Consider the following 16,111-nt stretch of genomic DNA (forward strand, 5'->3'; position numbering starts at 1 on the left):
TAATATGCCGATGCCTCAAACAATATCAATAAAATAATGTGCCAATCAATAATCGATATATCAATATTTGATGACATCCCTACTGGCCACATTTACTTCCATTATAAGGGCCTCATTGCAATCACGTTATTTTTTTATTCAATTTAATAAATGATTGATGAGTCAAATTTTTTTTTCTTGTAATAAATCAGAGGCTATTTAGCAGAGACGGGTCTCTTCGATGATACCAATGTTTCCGATTTTACTGCTGATTTGAAATATGTTCTTTGATCATAATTTTGACCAACCGTTTTGGAGATTTATGTGTTCCCCCATTCAAAAAGATAGGAGCTGCACTTTCATAACTGGAAATAGCTTCCCAAAAGCATTCCAAATATGGCCGCCACTGGATTGAGTTGCTTGAAACACTGATTAAACCCAGAACAAAAGTCAACATGAAATTGTGTTCGCAAGCCATTTTACTTCCATAATGTGATGCATTTCCAAGTGAAACGGAATATTCAGTGAGAAAAACAATGTAGGGCGCGACTCAACTTTATCGATTGGGAATTTATTGTATCAGACAATGCCCAAATAGCTATTTGACTATTGGTTAACATTTCTGGGTTCTGTGATGTCAGAAGTTGTTTTACTTTGGAATAATGTGCACTGATGCACAATAATACCAGGAACATGTATTAGGAAAGCAAATATGGTTGATTTTGAGCTCATGTTGACAAGTTCTGGACTGGTCATGCAACCTAAAAGCTGTTTAAGCTCTACTTGATCTATTGCCATTTTGCCCTTTGACTTAATACCAACTTGCTCCAGTTGAACCATCCCTGTAGTTAGTGTACATTGAGTTGCTTTAGATAAGGGCGCATCTGGTAATCGACAAGTACCCTTAAAAGCTCACCGCCACGGGCAACTGTAGGGGACTGCATTCTGGCATGCCCTTCAAAAACGATTTAAACATTGACTGTAAATCTTTGCTGTCTTGTGAGAAGTCATTTAAATGTTTCCCTAATCCACTTCATCAATGTCTCAACTAGATTTATCTACTTAAAATCATGGTTATCTAGATGAAGCAGAATGTATATCATGATAAGACATTTAACATTGTAAATGCAAATGTTCTGCTCTCTACAGATGAAACCCTTCAAGAATTCACACTGCCTGCAACATCGACCAAAACCTCCATCAAAGATCTGACGCCTGATGTGGATTATGTTGTTACGATAAATTCATATTCCGGAGCTGATGAGAGTTTACCGATTTCTGGTCAATTAACAAGTAAGCAGAAAACCATCTTATTCCTTAAGTTTGTCATTGATACAGGGTTCCTACGGTTACGGAAAACTGCAAATAACGTTGTTATGGGACCTAAGAAAAACCGCATAGAAATGAGTAGAATTCTAAAAGTCATGAAAATGAATGTAGTCAATGTAAAATAGGGCCCAACAAGTCTGAAACCACTAAAGAAAATGCTTCTATTTTGCTTATACACTATTTTGAATTGTGTCTTTTTTAACAAAATTAAATGAATAAAACTTTCTATATTTCGTTTTTTTAAAAACTTGATTTTTATTAAAGATGAATCAATTTAATTAAACAGAATTTTGTTATGAAATTGAAATGCGTAAATCTTCAAATATTTTTTTGCCGTGTGTAACGCTTCTAATATACAGTGATGCTTCTATTTTTTTTCTAATTTAATATAACATATTTCCATTAATAATGATATATCAGGATATTCATTTCTATTCTTTATTGACTAGAATTAGTGGCGAATCTCAAATAGTTCTTCTCAATTTACATCATAACTTTCACATTTTTTTTGTTTTTTTTTTTGTTAGAATTTTGGACCCTAGTTTTAATATTTGTAGTTACATTTTACTAATAATAGTTTGTACTAAATATTTAGTTGCTCGATTGCAGTCTATATCAAATAATGTTTTTGTAAGTCATGGGAAAGCAATGGAAATTCCAGGCGTGAAAGCCCTGTGTACAGGAAAGAACATGCTTGCTTTAATATTTATTCAATCTTTTTCGTTTTAGTCCAATCAAGTGGTTTTGAGGGAGGCTCCAGGAAACCTCAGGTCTCAGATGCCATCAGTAAGTACACATCTATGTTTCAAACATGTTTGTTTAACGCAACACCTCCAGGCTATTTCCATTTCTCTGCGGTCACCACATTATATAGGGAGTTTCCATACTAGTTAGTACCCTACGCTGCGGGTGTCTTTCTGTCTGGATTCATGACTCCTGATAGCATTTAGCTTGTTACTCAGCATGACCTTTTCCAGACACGTTAAAGTGAGCTGCGTTTCCAGCGTTTTGACCGCGGGTTCTGGGTGAGAGTTTGTAAGTGGCCCCTACGCGCCTGATTTGAAATAAAAACGCAAACCTTGCAATCCTGAGAGTGGAAAGCATTACAGCTCCAATATTTTACAAGAGCGCTGTGGCCTCTTCCTCCAGATGAAGGTGAACAGCTCTACTTTTTCTTTCCTACATTAAGCAGAAGTGGAAAATACACCCCTGTTCCCCCCCCAAATACCAAAACGGTTGGTTACCAATTTGCAGACGACGTGCTTCCCAAACTCAATCTTGCTTGCTGAGCTCTAATGTTTTCCTTCTGCTGGCACATGTGGAAAATGAATGAATCGAATTACCGTAATAAAGGGCAGGCAAGCTACAATACGTCCACAACATCCTGTCCTGTCCTGTCCCGTCTGTCTTTATCTTTTGAGGTTTGCCGTCAATTGGTGCAACCAACGCAATCCGTTCAAGGACAGCAAAGTCTGCACGTTGTGGTTTAGGGCAAATGAGATTGAAAGATGAGGAATTTTTCCAAACTTTGTGAAGAACTGAGATTAATGGCGTTTAAGAGGGAGAGAGAGAGAGAGCCAGGGACTAGTAATGACTCGCCTAATCACATTTTTTAAGTTGAGTGACAGTCGGTGCCCTAGTATGTGAAACAAGCTGCGTTTGCATTGTGTGTAACAGAATACCTCATCTGGAAAATACTTAAAGGGGTAGTTCTCCAAAACTCATTTACACACCCACATGTCATTCCAAACCCGTATGACTTTCTTTCTTCCCAGGAACACAAAAGGAGATGTTTGGCAGAATGGACAGTCTCAGTCACCATTCACTTTCACTGGAAGGAATATAGATACAATGAATGTGGATGTTGATTGTACCAGTCCTTAAAATTTTTCCTAACATCTAACTTTTGTAGAATTGGAATAATTCTATACTAAAAAAGTTTTTTTTAATATATATATATATCTCAAATGGAAAAATAAGTCGGAATGTTCTGTTCTGTACCAAATGTGGCCTCTGGAACTCTTGGTTGGCTTATAATGTAGAAACGTTTAAAGATGTAGTCATCAATAAAATGTTTTCATCCCCTTTTCCAAGGTCCTGTTTTACCAGGGAATAGTTTGTGTTGTTCTAACTCATGCACTTCTGATTTTCTCGTTTTACACAGAATGCTCTGTTAGTGCCATTGCTGACCTGGCCTTCTTGGTGGACGGCTCTTGGAGTGTCGGCCGGGAGAATTTCCAACTCATCCGCAGTTTTATAGCAACAATGGCTGGGGCGTTTGACCTCGGAGAGGACAAGACCAGAGTGGGTGTGGTCCAGTACAGCACCGACACCAGAACTGAGTTTAACCTGAACCAGTACTTCAAACGCGCCGAGCTGCTCAGAGCCATTAACAATCTGCCATACAAGGGCGGCAATACCATGACAGGTACCAAAATCAAACAAATGTATTCATATTGACTGAATTAAATCTGAACATCACATTTTAGAAATTTGTCAAGAGACATAATGCAACAATCTGGTTGGTTTGGTTCATGGCTCAGAACTCTTTTATAAAGTATTTTATGAAATCACTATGGAAAAAATGAATGGAAGATGGATGAAAAAGTGGTCTGGCACTCTTAGTTATGTTTTAAAGGAATAGTTCACCCAAAAACGCAAAATTCGGTCATTGTTTGCTCACCCCTTTGTTGTTTAAATCCTTTATGACTTTCTTTCTTTTTCTTAACACAAAGGGAAAAATTTAGAAAAAATGTTGTGCTCAGTGATGTCATACAATGGCAGTTTATGATGACCACCTCATCAACCCTCAAAAGAACACAAAAGTATAATTCAGAAGTGTAATCGTTTATTCAATGAGACTCATGATTGTTATTAAAGAATATAGTAAGGTTTGGTGAGAAACAAACTGAAATCTAATGTATAATTTGTACCATTGATCGCCAGTGAGCGTTCATGATAGGGCATGAGAGCAACAGTTCACGTAGCGCCCTCGGTGCGTTCAAGCAAACCCTTGTTTTGTTTATCTAAAAACAGGTCCACCACAGCGACAGTGACCAAAGAACACAACACATCTGCACACAAACCAGAGAACAGAACTTACTAAACATTGATATTTGCTAATTATATTCGATTGAAACATCTGAGAAACAGGAGACTTCACTTGATCTCCATTTACTGTCATTGAGAAAACATTTAGATATTAATGGGATCTCATTTGTGAAGTTGTGTCTTGCGTTTAAAGTCTCTCTCTGATGGGTTTGTCACTTCCGTCCAGGTGAGGCTCTGGATCATCTGCTGAAAAACATGTTCACAGAGGCGTCTGGTTCCCGGAAAGGATTCCCCAAAGTGGCTGTAGTTATCACTGATGGCAAATCTCAGGACCCTGTGGAGGGTTATGCCAAAAAGTTGAAGAACGCTGGTGTTGAAATCTTCACCTTGGGTGTGTAGAAGCTGCTGTCTTTCACAGTCTGATGAAGATTTTTTAAGCTGAGCTTTAAAAAAATCCATCCACACAGAATGAATAGAAACTCATGCTTTAATTATTGTGTTTTATTCAGGAATTAAAGAGGCAGATGAGGAAGAATTGAAACAAATGTCTTCCACGCCTTACAGGACACACGTTTACACAGTGCCAAACTTTGAAATGATTAAAGCTGTGGAGAAATCCTTCATTACGCAGGTGTGCACCAGTGTGGATGATCAACTCAACTCTCTGGTTAGCGGCGAGGAAGGTAAACAAAATGATAACAGAATTGTGAACCTGTTTCATAACAAAATAAAAAATATTTTATCTTACTCTCCAGTAAAAATATCTAAATATAAATATAAGAAGCAAAATTGCATAAGATAATAATACTTGTTTTCATAGACCTTCGAGAAGTTTTACAACATGAACTTTATTTAAGATATATCCTCTGAAATTAAGGGTAATGCTAATTTTAAGGGTCCATAATAATACACTTGTTACACTTGTATAGCGCCTTTTTAACCTTAGCGGTATTCAAAGCGCTTTCCCCCATTCCCCCATTCACACATACATTCACACCAATGACAGCAGAGCTGCTATGTAAGGTGCTAGCCTGCCATTGGGAGCAACTTGGGGTTCAGTGTCTTGCCCAAGGACACTTCAGCATGTGGAGTCGTGTGGGCCGGGAATTGAACCACCAACCCTGCGATTAGTGGCCGACCCGCTCTACCACCTGAGCCACAGCCACCCCTATGCATGAATAAGACCATAATTCTTAGCCATAATTCACAACTTATTGAATGTCTTATTTTGTAGTTGAAACTAATGTAATTAATGCCCTTTTTCAGAAATCAGATGTCAAATTTACTAAACAATATTAAACCAGTAATTAAGGCTAATTAGAAATGGCCTTTCAAATCTGTTTCTAATACATTTCTAAAATATTCCATTTCAATTACTATAAAATTGTTTATTTTTAAGTTAACTACAAATACTGTAAACACTTAATAAATGAAAAAAAAAAAAACGAATAAAATTGTCTTAATTTTAAGATTGATTTTATTGAATGACATTTGTTTATTAGTTGTAGTTCATTAACATAGTTAATTAGTAACAATTTAGTAAAAACAGTACTAATAATTGCCGTCTTAACATAGTTAATAAGTGCAAAACAATCCAATAAACTTTAGAACGGAGGGTCTGAAATTGAGCATTAATTGCATTACTTTCAACACAAAAAGTTGTTTGATGTTTAATAAGTTGTAAATAATGGCTAATATAGCTTTACTCTACATTTAGTTAATTATTAATTAATGTCTTATTCATGCTTAACTAGTGCATTACTGCAGACACTTAAAATAAAGTGTTACCAAAATGTCTTAATTTCTTGCACAATTTTGCTTCTCAATGAAATTATCTTGCTTTTGGTGTATTAAGACATTTTTACTGGAAAAAAATATATATATATAGCTTAAGAAAACACACACACACACAAATATATGTATATGTTGTTGCTGTGAAGTTTATTAAACTTAACACTTAAGCATTAAGCATGACCCCAATATTTTTGTATTTCTGTAATATTTGCAGTTGTTGAACCAGCATCAAACCTGCACGTCACAGAGGTTGCGTCCAAGTCTATGCGTGTAACATGGGATGCGTCTATAGGGGAGGTGACTGGATACAAGTTACAACTGGTTCCCATGATGGCTGGCAGTAAACGTCAGGAGCTGTATGTCGGTTCCACTCAGACCTCTGTGAATGTGAGAGATTTGTCCCCTGACACTGAATACGAGATAAGCCTGTTCGCTCTCAACGGTCTGACGCCCAGCGAACCGGTTTTGGCGATGGAGAAAACCCAGCCTGTTAAATTATCATTGGGTGAGAAAACGCTAACGCACAGAGCAAATCGTTGTCCTGTAGACTATGTGGTTAGGGGGCATTCACACAGAACATGTTCTTCTTTTTTAATAGTTAGTTTATGTACTCATGCGTCTCAACCTTTTTTCAGCATCTTGCGCCAAGAGCACCACTTTTTTATGTGCCATGTCATGATAAATACAGTTTTACTTTTATTGTAGGTCATATTTATTGGGGTCATATTTAACCCCAAATTAAAAAACAACAGCAAAAAAGCAAAAACATCAAATTAAACTTTGCATAAAGAAAATGAAGCATACATTTAGGACCAGTAAGTCTTTAGCATTGTATCATCATTTTAGGTGTCATGAGAATCACCGTTGTACATTAGCAACAGTGGATGGGAGTTAAGTACGCCTATAAACATTCATTTAATTAAATTACGTTGTGTTTTGTCTAGTAGTTTTATCTCAAGAATGTGCCCTATGTGAAGGCCCTACAAGTGGAAGTTCACACTGAACATGTTTTTGCGTTGATCTGCGTTGTATTTCAATTGGTTTTCTAAGTACATATGTGCTAGACGGACGGTTTTTCAGCATCTAGTGCAAAAGCACTGCAGATTTTTGACACCGTGTAAAATTAAAATGAGCTTCCACTCGGGACACTTTTAAAATCGCAAGAACATTTTCAGTCTGAACAGTTCGGTCTGTTACTATCTATTGCATTCGATTGATTCGAATGTTTTTTTGACAGTTTAACAATTATTCTGTTTGTTCTAGAATGTTCTCTGGGTGTGGATGTTCAAGCCGACGTTGTTCTCCTTGTCGACGGCTCCTACAGTATCGGACTGGCAAACTTCGCAAAAGTGCGAGCTTTCGTGGAAGTCCTCGTCAACACGTTTGATATCGGGGCTGACAAAGTTCAAATCAGCTTGGTTCAGTACAGCCGAGACCCACACACTGAGTTCCAACTGAACACCCACCATAAACTGAGTGCCGTCGTCAAAGCCGTGAGAACGTTTCCCTACCGCGGTGGGTCCACCAACACGGGCAAAGCGATGACGTATGTAAGAGAGAGAGTCTTTATTCCTACCAAAGGCGCTCGTACGAATGTACCTCGCGTTATGATTCTGATCACCGATGGGAAGTCCTCAGATGCCTTCAAAGACTCAGCGGCTCGGCTTAGGAACGCAGATGTGGAGATTTTCGCAGTGGGTGTGAAAGACGCTGTCCGATCGGAGCTGGAGGCCATTGCTAATTCTCCAGCGGAGACCCACGTGTACACCGTAGAGGACTTTGATGCCTTCCAGAGGATTTCTAATGAACTTACCCAGTCCATCTGTCTGCGAATTGAGCAGGAGCTTCTGAACATTAAGAGGAAAAGTGAGTAGCATCTGATGTTAACACAAACAACCAAATGTTTTGATCTCTGGTTTTGTACCAATATGTACAGAATGTTAAGATTCAACAGATAAGATTCAAATTTATTACCATTGTGCAGAGTACAGAGCCAATGAAATGCAGTTGTTTTCGCATATCCCAATTAAGCTGGGGTCAGAGCGCAGGGTCAGCCATGAAACAGCGCCCCTGGAGCAGATAGGGTCCAAGGGCCTTGCTCAAGGGCCCAACAGTGGTATTTTGGCGGTACTGGGGCTTGAACCCCCGACCTTTCAAGTCCAATACTAGTAAAGCTCAATCAATCACATTTGTCTTAACTTGTTTTTATTTTTCTTAAATAAAGGAGGGATAAATCAAAATCATTTTTAGGGAAAATCAATGGTTCAAATGCTGCTAATTGAGCGTAACTTCAATTGAAACTGGAACATTTCTTCTAAAGCAATCCAAATGACTCATGGACAACATTACAAGTCTTCGGAAACCATCCAATAGCTTGGTATGAGGAACAGATGGAAATTTAAGTTTTTATCAAGAATATCGCCCAATCCTGTAATTGTATATATATAAACCCTTTTTTGTTGGTTTTCCAGAGCTAAAATAGTGATAAGTACCGTTACCGTGATATAAAATGACTCATACCTTGACATATAATTTTGTTCATATTGCACACCCCTAGGAGGAGCCTTCCATAATTCAGTAAACTGCTCTTCCTTCTAGGTTTGACTGCACCTAGGTCTCTGACCTTCTCAGAGGTGACCTCAAGGAGTTTCAGAGCTTCATGGATAATTGATGCCACGGATGTGCAGTCTTACCTCGTGCAGTACAGGCCTGCTGCGGACTCCGAAGCAAGCTACACCTCCGTCTCTGTGCCTGGAGACACTCCTACAAATGTCTTACTCCACCTCACGCCTGTAACGAAGTATGAAGTCAAAGTTTACGCCCAATATAAGAAGGGAGAAAGCTTTCCTCTAACTGACTTTGAGACCACGCTAGAAGGTTGGTGTCAGATCTGTATTCTTTCTAAATGTACAATTTTACTGAAACCATCCACTGATGTTTAACCACATCACTACAATTTAAAGTAAAGCCACTAAGCTAATAGAGCGCAATAGTTGGGTTCTGTAAGTTTCAGAGGTGTATTAGTTTTTAACAAAAACGAATACACTAATACAAAAACAGCTCCAAGGTTGTTAATCAATGGTACACGCTTCTGTTGAAGCCATAATTCTGCATTATTTCCACTACTTTTTTTTAAAACCATGTTTAATAGTGGAAATCCTGGTTAAAAACAACTCAACCCATGATCCTGAAGAGAAGAGTTCCACCAATCAGAGATTCGAGGCAAACAAAGTGTGGCAAAAGTGCTCTGCAGCTACCATCCACTCCCATGACGGAGTGCGAATGACGCAATCAAGGCGGTCTTCCTACACTCTTAACTACTTATATAGTGGCAAATATCTAAATATTTAGCAATAAAAACATATATATCATTAACAATTCTTCATGGGATTGTAGTTAATTCCCTCCTTTAATACATTAGGTCTTGAAATCCCTATGGAAAAAATACTTCTGGTACCAATACGGCTGAAAAAGCGGGCGGGCAATGTTGCGCTCTAAACATTCTATTTGCAATTTTTAAAGGGGCCGGTTAACCAAAAATGTCAATTCTGGATGTTGTTCCAAATTCAGTTGACTTTGTTTTTCAACATGAGTGTGAGTAAATGTTGACAAAATGTTATATTTGGTTGAAATATTCCTTTTACATTGACATTGTTGTGACTTTTATGCTCCCATTTTTGCAGAACAAGGATCCGTGAACAACCTCAGGGTATCTGAGGAGACCACCAACAGTTTCCGTGTCTCATGGGGAGCAGCTCCAGGGGCCGTGGTGCGATATAGGCTCACGTATGTCCCGGTCCAAGGGAATACTGGCTTGCTAGAGACGGCAACAGCTGGCCCTGACACTACCATCGTTCTGCAGCAGCTTTACCCAGTCACCACCTACCGTGTCTCTGTGGCTGCCGAATACTCAGCAGGCGTTGGGCCTCAGATGCAAATTGATGGAACAACCAAAGAAGGTAATTAGAACAACCTAGCCATCTTTATCTTCTACCAGTTGTGTGATGAGCAGCAAGTGGAAGTGATCTTTTGAAGGAATGTTACCATAGGATCATGTGACGTTTTGTTTGGAGGTTTTCAGAGTAGAAACGACAGGTGGCAGATGTTTTTGTTTTACATTATATCACGTTCCCCAGAAAGTGTCTGTGAAGGTTTTCATTGGCCTTGGTAAAGAAAATAAAAAATTCAGAAAAAAATAATTTGTGAAAAAATAAAACAGATTTAATTCTTTGCATTTTTATTATTATTATTATTAATAATAACAAAACTGTTGTGAAGTCTGCATCAGCAAATGGGCACATCAAGGGTGCATAGCTGTCACAAAAGAGGTGCACATAAAATAAAAAATATATCGCCACAAGTCCAAATCAAGAGCACAATTTGGGAGAGGTATGTTTATTCAGGTCCTGCCAAAGTTATTAGTCAAAATGAACTGGATATCCATTTTTTAAAGACATTTCAAAAATCCAAGCGTTTGCATAATTTGTTGAGGATTCTTTCATGTTGTGACATCACCAGACTTGCAAATTGCCACGGGAGTCAATCCCTGAAGGAGTAAATCTGGGATTTCAGGAAACCGCTGGTGTAACGTCTTTGTGATGATTGGATGAGCAGCCTAAGATCTTACATAAATGGAAAATCCAAGCTTAGTTGATTTTGACTAAAACTCGAGCACATTTCCCATAATGTCTTGTGCTTACGGACTTGCTGAAGAGTTGGCTAAAAATGCCTATTTGCTCAGGCAATAGCTTGCGGTTCTTTATCATGGCTGAGAGCAGTTAGTGTCCAAGAATGAGCCAGCTGCATCGTAATGGCTGCCTACAGCCATGCAGCTGTTCTCTGTCCACATTTACTAGAGGCAAAGGATAAATCCCAGGGCAAGACTTTTCTCATTAGTTCAAGCCCTGTTTCTTAATGTGTTAGTCCAGAGTTTAATCACAGCATTGACTGCGTTCCAGTCCACGTTTCTTTGTTTTCTCACTCCCATTTCTCTTTATAGTTTCTTGCAGCATCACTAGGAAAGCATCAGTATTACAAACGTTTATACTTAATGTGAGGGATTTGAACAAACTTCTAACCTTTAGTATTAAACTGGGAAGAGAAATCGTCCTGGGATTTTACATGGCAACTGGCCCAACTGTTGAGTGGGGGGTTATCCAAAAGTTGTAGAGCAGAGGGGGTGTTCGCTGTCCTTTTCTGCATATCGTGGTCCGTTCTGCATAATGCAGCGGCTCATTGTTGCTTATCGCGAACCATTCTGCACATTTCGAGGCCGAACCACCGGCCCGCTAGGTTCTCCCGATGGCCATTACGCCCCTGATAAGCCACAAAAGTGCATTATTTTGTATTGAACCCTGAACATTGCTTGAAATTATTTTGCATTTGAAATTATTTTGATATTACAGTATTTTTAAGACAATTAAGCACATTTCCCCCAAACTATGAAATATGACCTGGACATGTTCCTGAGAAGTTGTTGTAGATTCACTAAAGCACAAAATTACTCAAAGGTGGGTGTGGTGATGTGGTTAAACATCAGGGTTGGGAAGTGGATGGTTGCAGTAAATCATGAGTCACCTCTGTGCCCTTGAGCAGGATGTTTGACTACTCCTGTACTTCACTATGGATAAAACGTCTGCTGATTGACTTAACGCATTATTTCAAGTATTTACACATACTCAGTTATCACATTAGCACTAAGGCTTCTGAGCACCTGAGGATATCAGTCATATCCCAATGATCCTCAAGAATAACACTTAAAATGTAAAAATGATTGATGTAATCAGTGTACTTCAGTGTAAAAGTCACACCAATTCCACCCTCTAAAAGTCATGCCAACACAGCGAGATTGTTCGTAATACCATTTAAATTTGGATCAACTGTGAAAGTGCTACCTTCAAAGGACTGGGGGCATTTTTAACATCAGTTCCTGTCAGAAAGGATTAAGAAATAGATTGAACCGAGCCAACTGATTCTATCTGTTCCTTTTGTTCCCTTTTGTTTTCCAACGCTGAAGCAAAGAAACTATGCACATTTCCCTTTCTTGGGATTTCAGGATGCCAGATTTTAAGATGCAATAACATGGATTCGGTATCCACTAATGACATTACCAGAAGCAAAGCTTGCCCGGGTCTGTTCAAGTTTAAACTAGGGCTGTCGATTTAACGCGTTAATTCGGGGCGATTCATTTTACCTAAAATTAATGCAATTAATCGCAATGCCCCCGGACCATAATAAGGAAGATTCCTGAGAAATGCAAGCTTGTAGTACCACCTGTTTACTCCAGAAAAGGCAGATAACTGATTCATTGGCAGATAGTTTTTAAAATGTATTTATTGAATGTAAAACAAAATCCCTCGTCTTTCCTTATTGTGATGGGCAGAGACCTAGAGGCTGCATGTGTCGAAAAAAGGCTAACTCAACAATCAATGGTTATTTAACCTCTTGATACAGGCCCCCTTTTTGAGCACAAACCATGAAAATTACACACCTGAATTTAAATGGTTTTATTTACGGGACTCTTTGGAGTATCTTTTGAAAGAAGACACTTTGGGCTTTATTTAATTAATATATGTTGTTATTTCTTAAAGTTAGAGAAGCTGAAGTTTATAGTAATGGAAATATTTTGTGCTGAACATGTTTTTATAATCTAAAAAACAATAATGAAAGTGCCAAGACAACCCAGAAATAAAATGTTCTCAAAGCCACGAGTCTAAAGAAGTTACGTTTCAAAAGATGATCGAACAGAAAATGAGGTTCCTGCAGCTTTTTTCTCTGTAAAATTGCTGGAAGCGTACAGAGTCAAATTAAGGCTCTGCCTTTCAAGACGACAGTAAATCTGACGGCACTGATCGGCTATTATGAATAAAACTATACCCCATTTTTAAAAATAGACTTTGGAGACGGGCTCATTTTGTTTATGAGACTCTAATATATAAAATCATATACAGTTTTACAACATGAATGCTGCTCAGATTGCAGTTTGTTGAAGAACGATGACGAAGGGTAATTCTTCCAGGCGAGATCTCATGTAAACAATGGAGAATATATCAATATTTCTCAGATTTATCATTTTATGGACAAAAAGTGCTATTGGATGTTTTTAATGAACGCTTGTCATGGACGATTGACCCGAGTGTGTTGAACTGGATTCATCTGGCGATCGTGTTTTCATAATAAAAGTTTTGATATTGCATGTTTTCATTTGTACTCCTGGCACAAATAACTAAATCACTGTTTCTGGAGGATTGCTATTGTGAAACAGAGATCGGATATCAATGTTGAACCCTTAGACCTTTGAAAAGATGTTTCATTTGTAAACATTAATTACATTTATAGATGTTAAATTATATATTAAATGTAAGCAGAGTGACGTCACCACCGCGTGCAGGGGAATTGCGTATCAACAGGTTAAATACCCATTTAATAATGTCTACGGTGCATATGTGTCTAGTATGTGTATATATATATATATATATACTGTATATAGAGGAATACGGCAGAATAAAGGAAAACGCTATCGTCAACTATCACCATAGATTTTTACAGATAACCGATCCAAAAGCAACTATCGGCACCAATTAATCGGTAAAACCAATATATCGGTCGACCTGTACTTGAAACCCAGAAAGAGAATGAGGCTTTTAAATGATCTCTTGAATAAATCTTTCTTCTTTGGAACGCAAAAGGAGATTGTTGACACTTTTTGATTATTTGTCTATTGACCAGTGGAAATCAAGCTCAAAAACTGTCCATACGAACTGTATGTTCAGAGGACTTTAAATACAGAGCATGAGTCACATAGACTACTTTCATGGTGGCTTTAAAATGCTTTTTTGTCCTAGTTAGAGCTTGAATGCCTCCGTATGTTTTGACAACAAAAAGAACCGCTTGAACATACCGTTAAACGTCTTTGGAAGAACAAAAGACCTACAGGTTTAGAAAAACAAGAGGATGAATAAACAATAGCAGAATTTTGGCAGAATAAGGTTTTCTGGGGAATAATTTCCGAAGCATTACGGACTACTTTCTGACAGTTGACATTTAAAATCTGGTTTGATTTATATTTTTCATCAGTCTGTTGGGATTGTGGGTTCTGAGCTAAATGAAGAACTTTAGCACAGATAGTTACATAATGAAGGAACTGTAAAGCTCCTCCCCACTTTGGAAGTAAAACATTCATCAAAACAATAACCGTGTTTCTTCCTTCACATCCTCAAGTGAAGACTTAAAGAGGAGATCGTGAAAGATTTCCGTTTTGTCCCCAATCTGAAATGACCACGTCCACTTGCAGACTGGAGAAGGCCTACAATCCCACATGTCTACGATTGTCTGCTAAGACACCTGCATGCGTTTTCAGTCAATTCATGTTATCTTAGTGCAAAATATTGACCTGTCCATGATTTCATGTTGACATAAATATCTCTTGCGTTTAAAAAGAAACGATCATGAGTATGGTAGTTAGAGTATGGTAGTTAGTTGAACAGCATGATTGACCTGAGGACCTTCCATCAAGTCTGTTATGATGCAGTTTCAAAAAGTGATCGACTTTCACCATGAACCTTGAATTCGCTGCTCTGATAATGTATGTCTGTGACCTCACTGGAGAACAACTTTGAAATTTAAATAAACTGTCCAGTTGAAAATTACACAAAAGGACTTGAACCAAATCAAGAGGTGCTTCCAACTGGATTCATTTGCATTATGTTGTTGCTGGAATAACACGCGGCCAATTAAAAGCGAGCCGTTTCACTTCGAAGAATATTATAGTGTTATACGTGGAAATCAGCTAGATCCAAACATGCCAAAAGGTTTCCTTCTCCTCCAACGTGTTTGCAGCACCTGGGTATCCTCAGAGGTGGATGGCTATTCCTGTCTACCATATGTCAAAGTACCTAATGCATTCAAGATGCTCTTGCTGTCCGGTACATGACCCCATAGATGTACGTAAAGAACAGATGAAGAAGACGACCAAAAGCTCTCCCAGCACCTGCGCATTCCCGCCGATTGACACAAGGTTAAACTTTAAAAAAAGGAAAACAGCAAGGAAAATTTACTGCTTGTGTATGGTTTGTCTCGGGGTTATATTTCTGAGAAGCACGGGATGGTGCATCTGCTTTTGTAATTGGAGTAACGGCTTTAAATGGATGCAAAAGATTGCATTTCAAGGCAGTTTTAGAAGCACAGTCAAATAAGATCCCGCTTTTTGGCTGCTTAAGAATCCTACAGAAATGCGTATGAAATTCACATGATGAGGAAAGATCTTTGACATCGCATTATTCAACAAGTTGTACTGTTTCCAATTTGTGCAAATTGTTGGGACTTATAGTCATAGTATGAGACAGAATGGGACAAAAATGGAAGGATTTAAGGATGATGGATGATTAGGGATTTGAGAAGCTTTCAGACATCCGTGGATGGTACTTTGATTGAGTTTATGTTGGCTTTGTTGGCGATTTGTCTTGCAGAATGAAACATGGGTTGGCAGCGATACCTTCTTCTGAAAAGTCTCAAAACCTTGAAGTTATTTTAAAGAGAAAAAAATAGAGAAGACAAATAAATCTATGCTACTCTAAGAATATGCATGTATGTGGATGATGAATGTGTACTGCTTACAAAAGTCACACTGTTGAGTTGATTTAAACTATGTGGCAGCATAAGTCAATTAGAGTTGACTACATCTGTCTTTACATCACTGAGAATGCCTGGAGATAATTTCTCCTGATGGTACATGAATCCAGCATGATGAATCAATCTGTGAATCTGTCCCATAATTAAACAAAAAGAATTTGGTCGACATATAATACAAAATATGGGAAGCAGATTGCTTAGAAAAGATTTTCCCAAGAAGTTTAGCTGTAATGAAAGATGTAACTAGTCAGAAAGCTGTTTAAAACTGTGCGGTGGCTTTCATGAGACCTCTAGGGGAAAGTGTGGTTGGGTGGGTGTGTGTTAACTT

General features: G+C 38.2%; 1 protein-coding gene across 5 annotated transcripts in view; it reads left to right on the plus strand.

Annotated features, from left to right (window-relative positions):
* The window catches only part of LOC127621744 (collagen alpha-1(XII) chain-like), a 122,658-nt gene that overhangs the window by 8,550 nt on the left and 97,997 nt on the right, over window positions 1-16,111 (plus strand). For 4 of the 5 annotated variants that reach the window (XM_052095459.1, XM_052095455.1, XM_052095457.1 and 1 more), the window contains exons 4-12: window positions 1,129-1,272; window positions 2,038-2,094; window positions 3,473-3,736; window positions 4,586-4,750; window positions 4,869-5,042; window positions 6,368-6,658; window positions 7,417-8,019; window positions 8,752-9,030; window positions 9,837-10,112. The exons of the other annotated variant lie outside the window; for it this stretch is intronic. In XM_052095459.1, the coding sequence (XP_051951419.1) occupies window positions 1,129-1,272; window positions 2,038-2,094; window positions 3,473-3,736; window positions 4,586-4,750; window positions 4,869-5,042; window positions 6,368-6,658; window positions 7,417-8,019; window positions 8,752-9,030; window positions 9,837-10,112 (2,253 nt within the window). The remainder of the gene's footprint in view (window positions 1-1,128; window positions 1,273-2,037; window positions 2,095-3,472; window positions 3,737-4,585; window positions 4,751-4,868; window positions 5,043-6,367; window positions 6,659-7,416; window positions 8,020-8,751; window positions 9,031-9,836; window positions 10,113-16,111) is intronic. 5 annotated transcript variants of the gene reach the window in all.

The sequence above is a fragment of the Xyrauchen texanus genome, chromosome 28 (assembly GCF_025860055.1).
Source record: "Xyrauchen texanus isolate HMW12.3.18 chromosome 28, RBS_HiC_50CHRs, whole genome shotgun sequence".
Taxonomy (NCBI): domain Eukaryota; kingdom Metazoa; phylum Chordata; class Actinopteri; order Cypriniformes; family Catostomidae; genus Xyrauchen; species Xyrauchen texanus.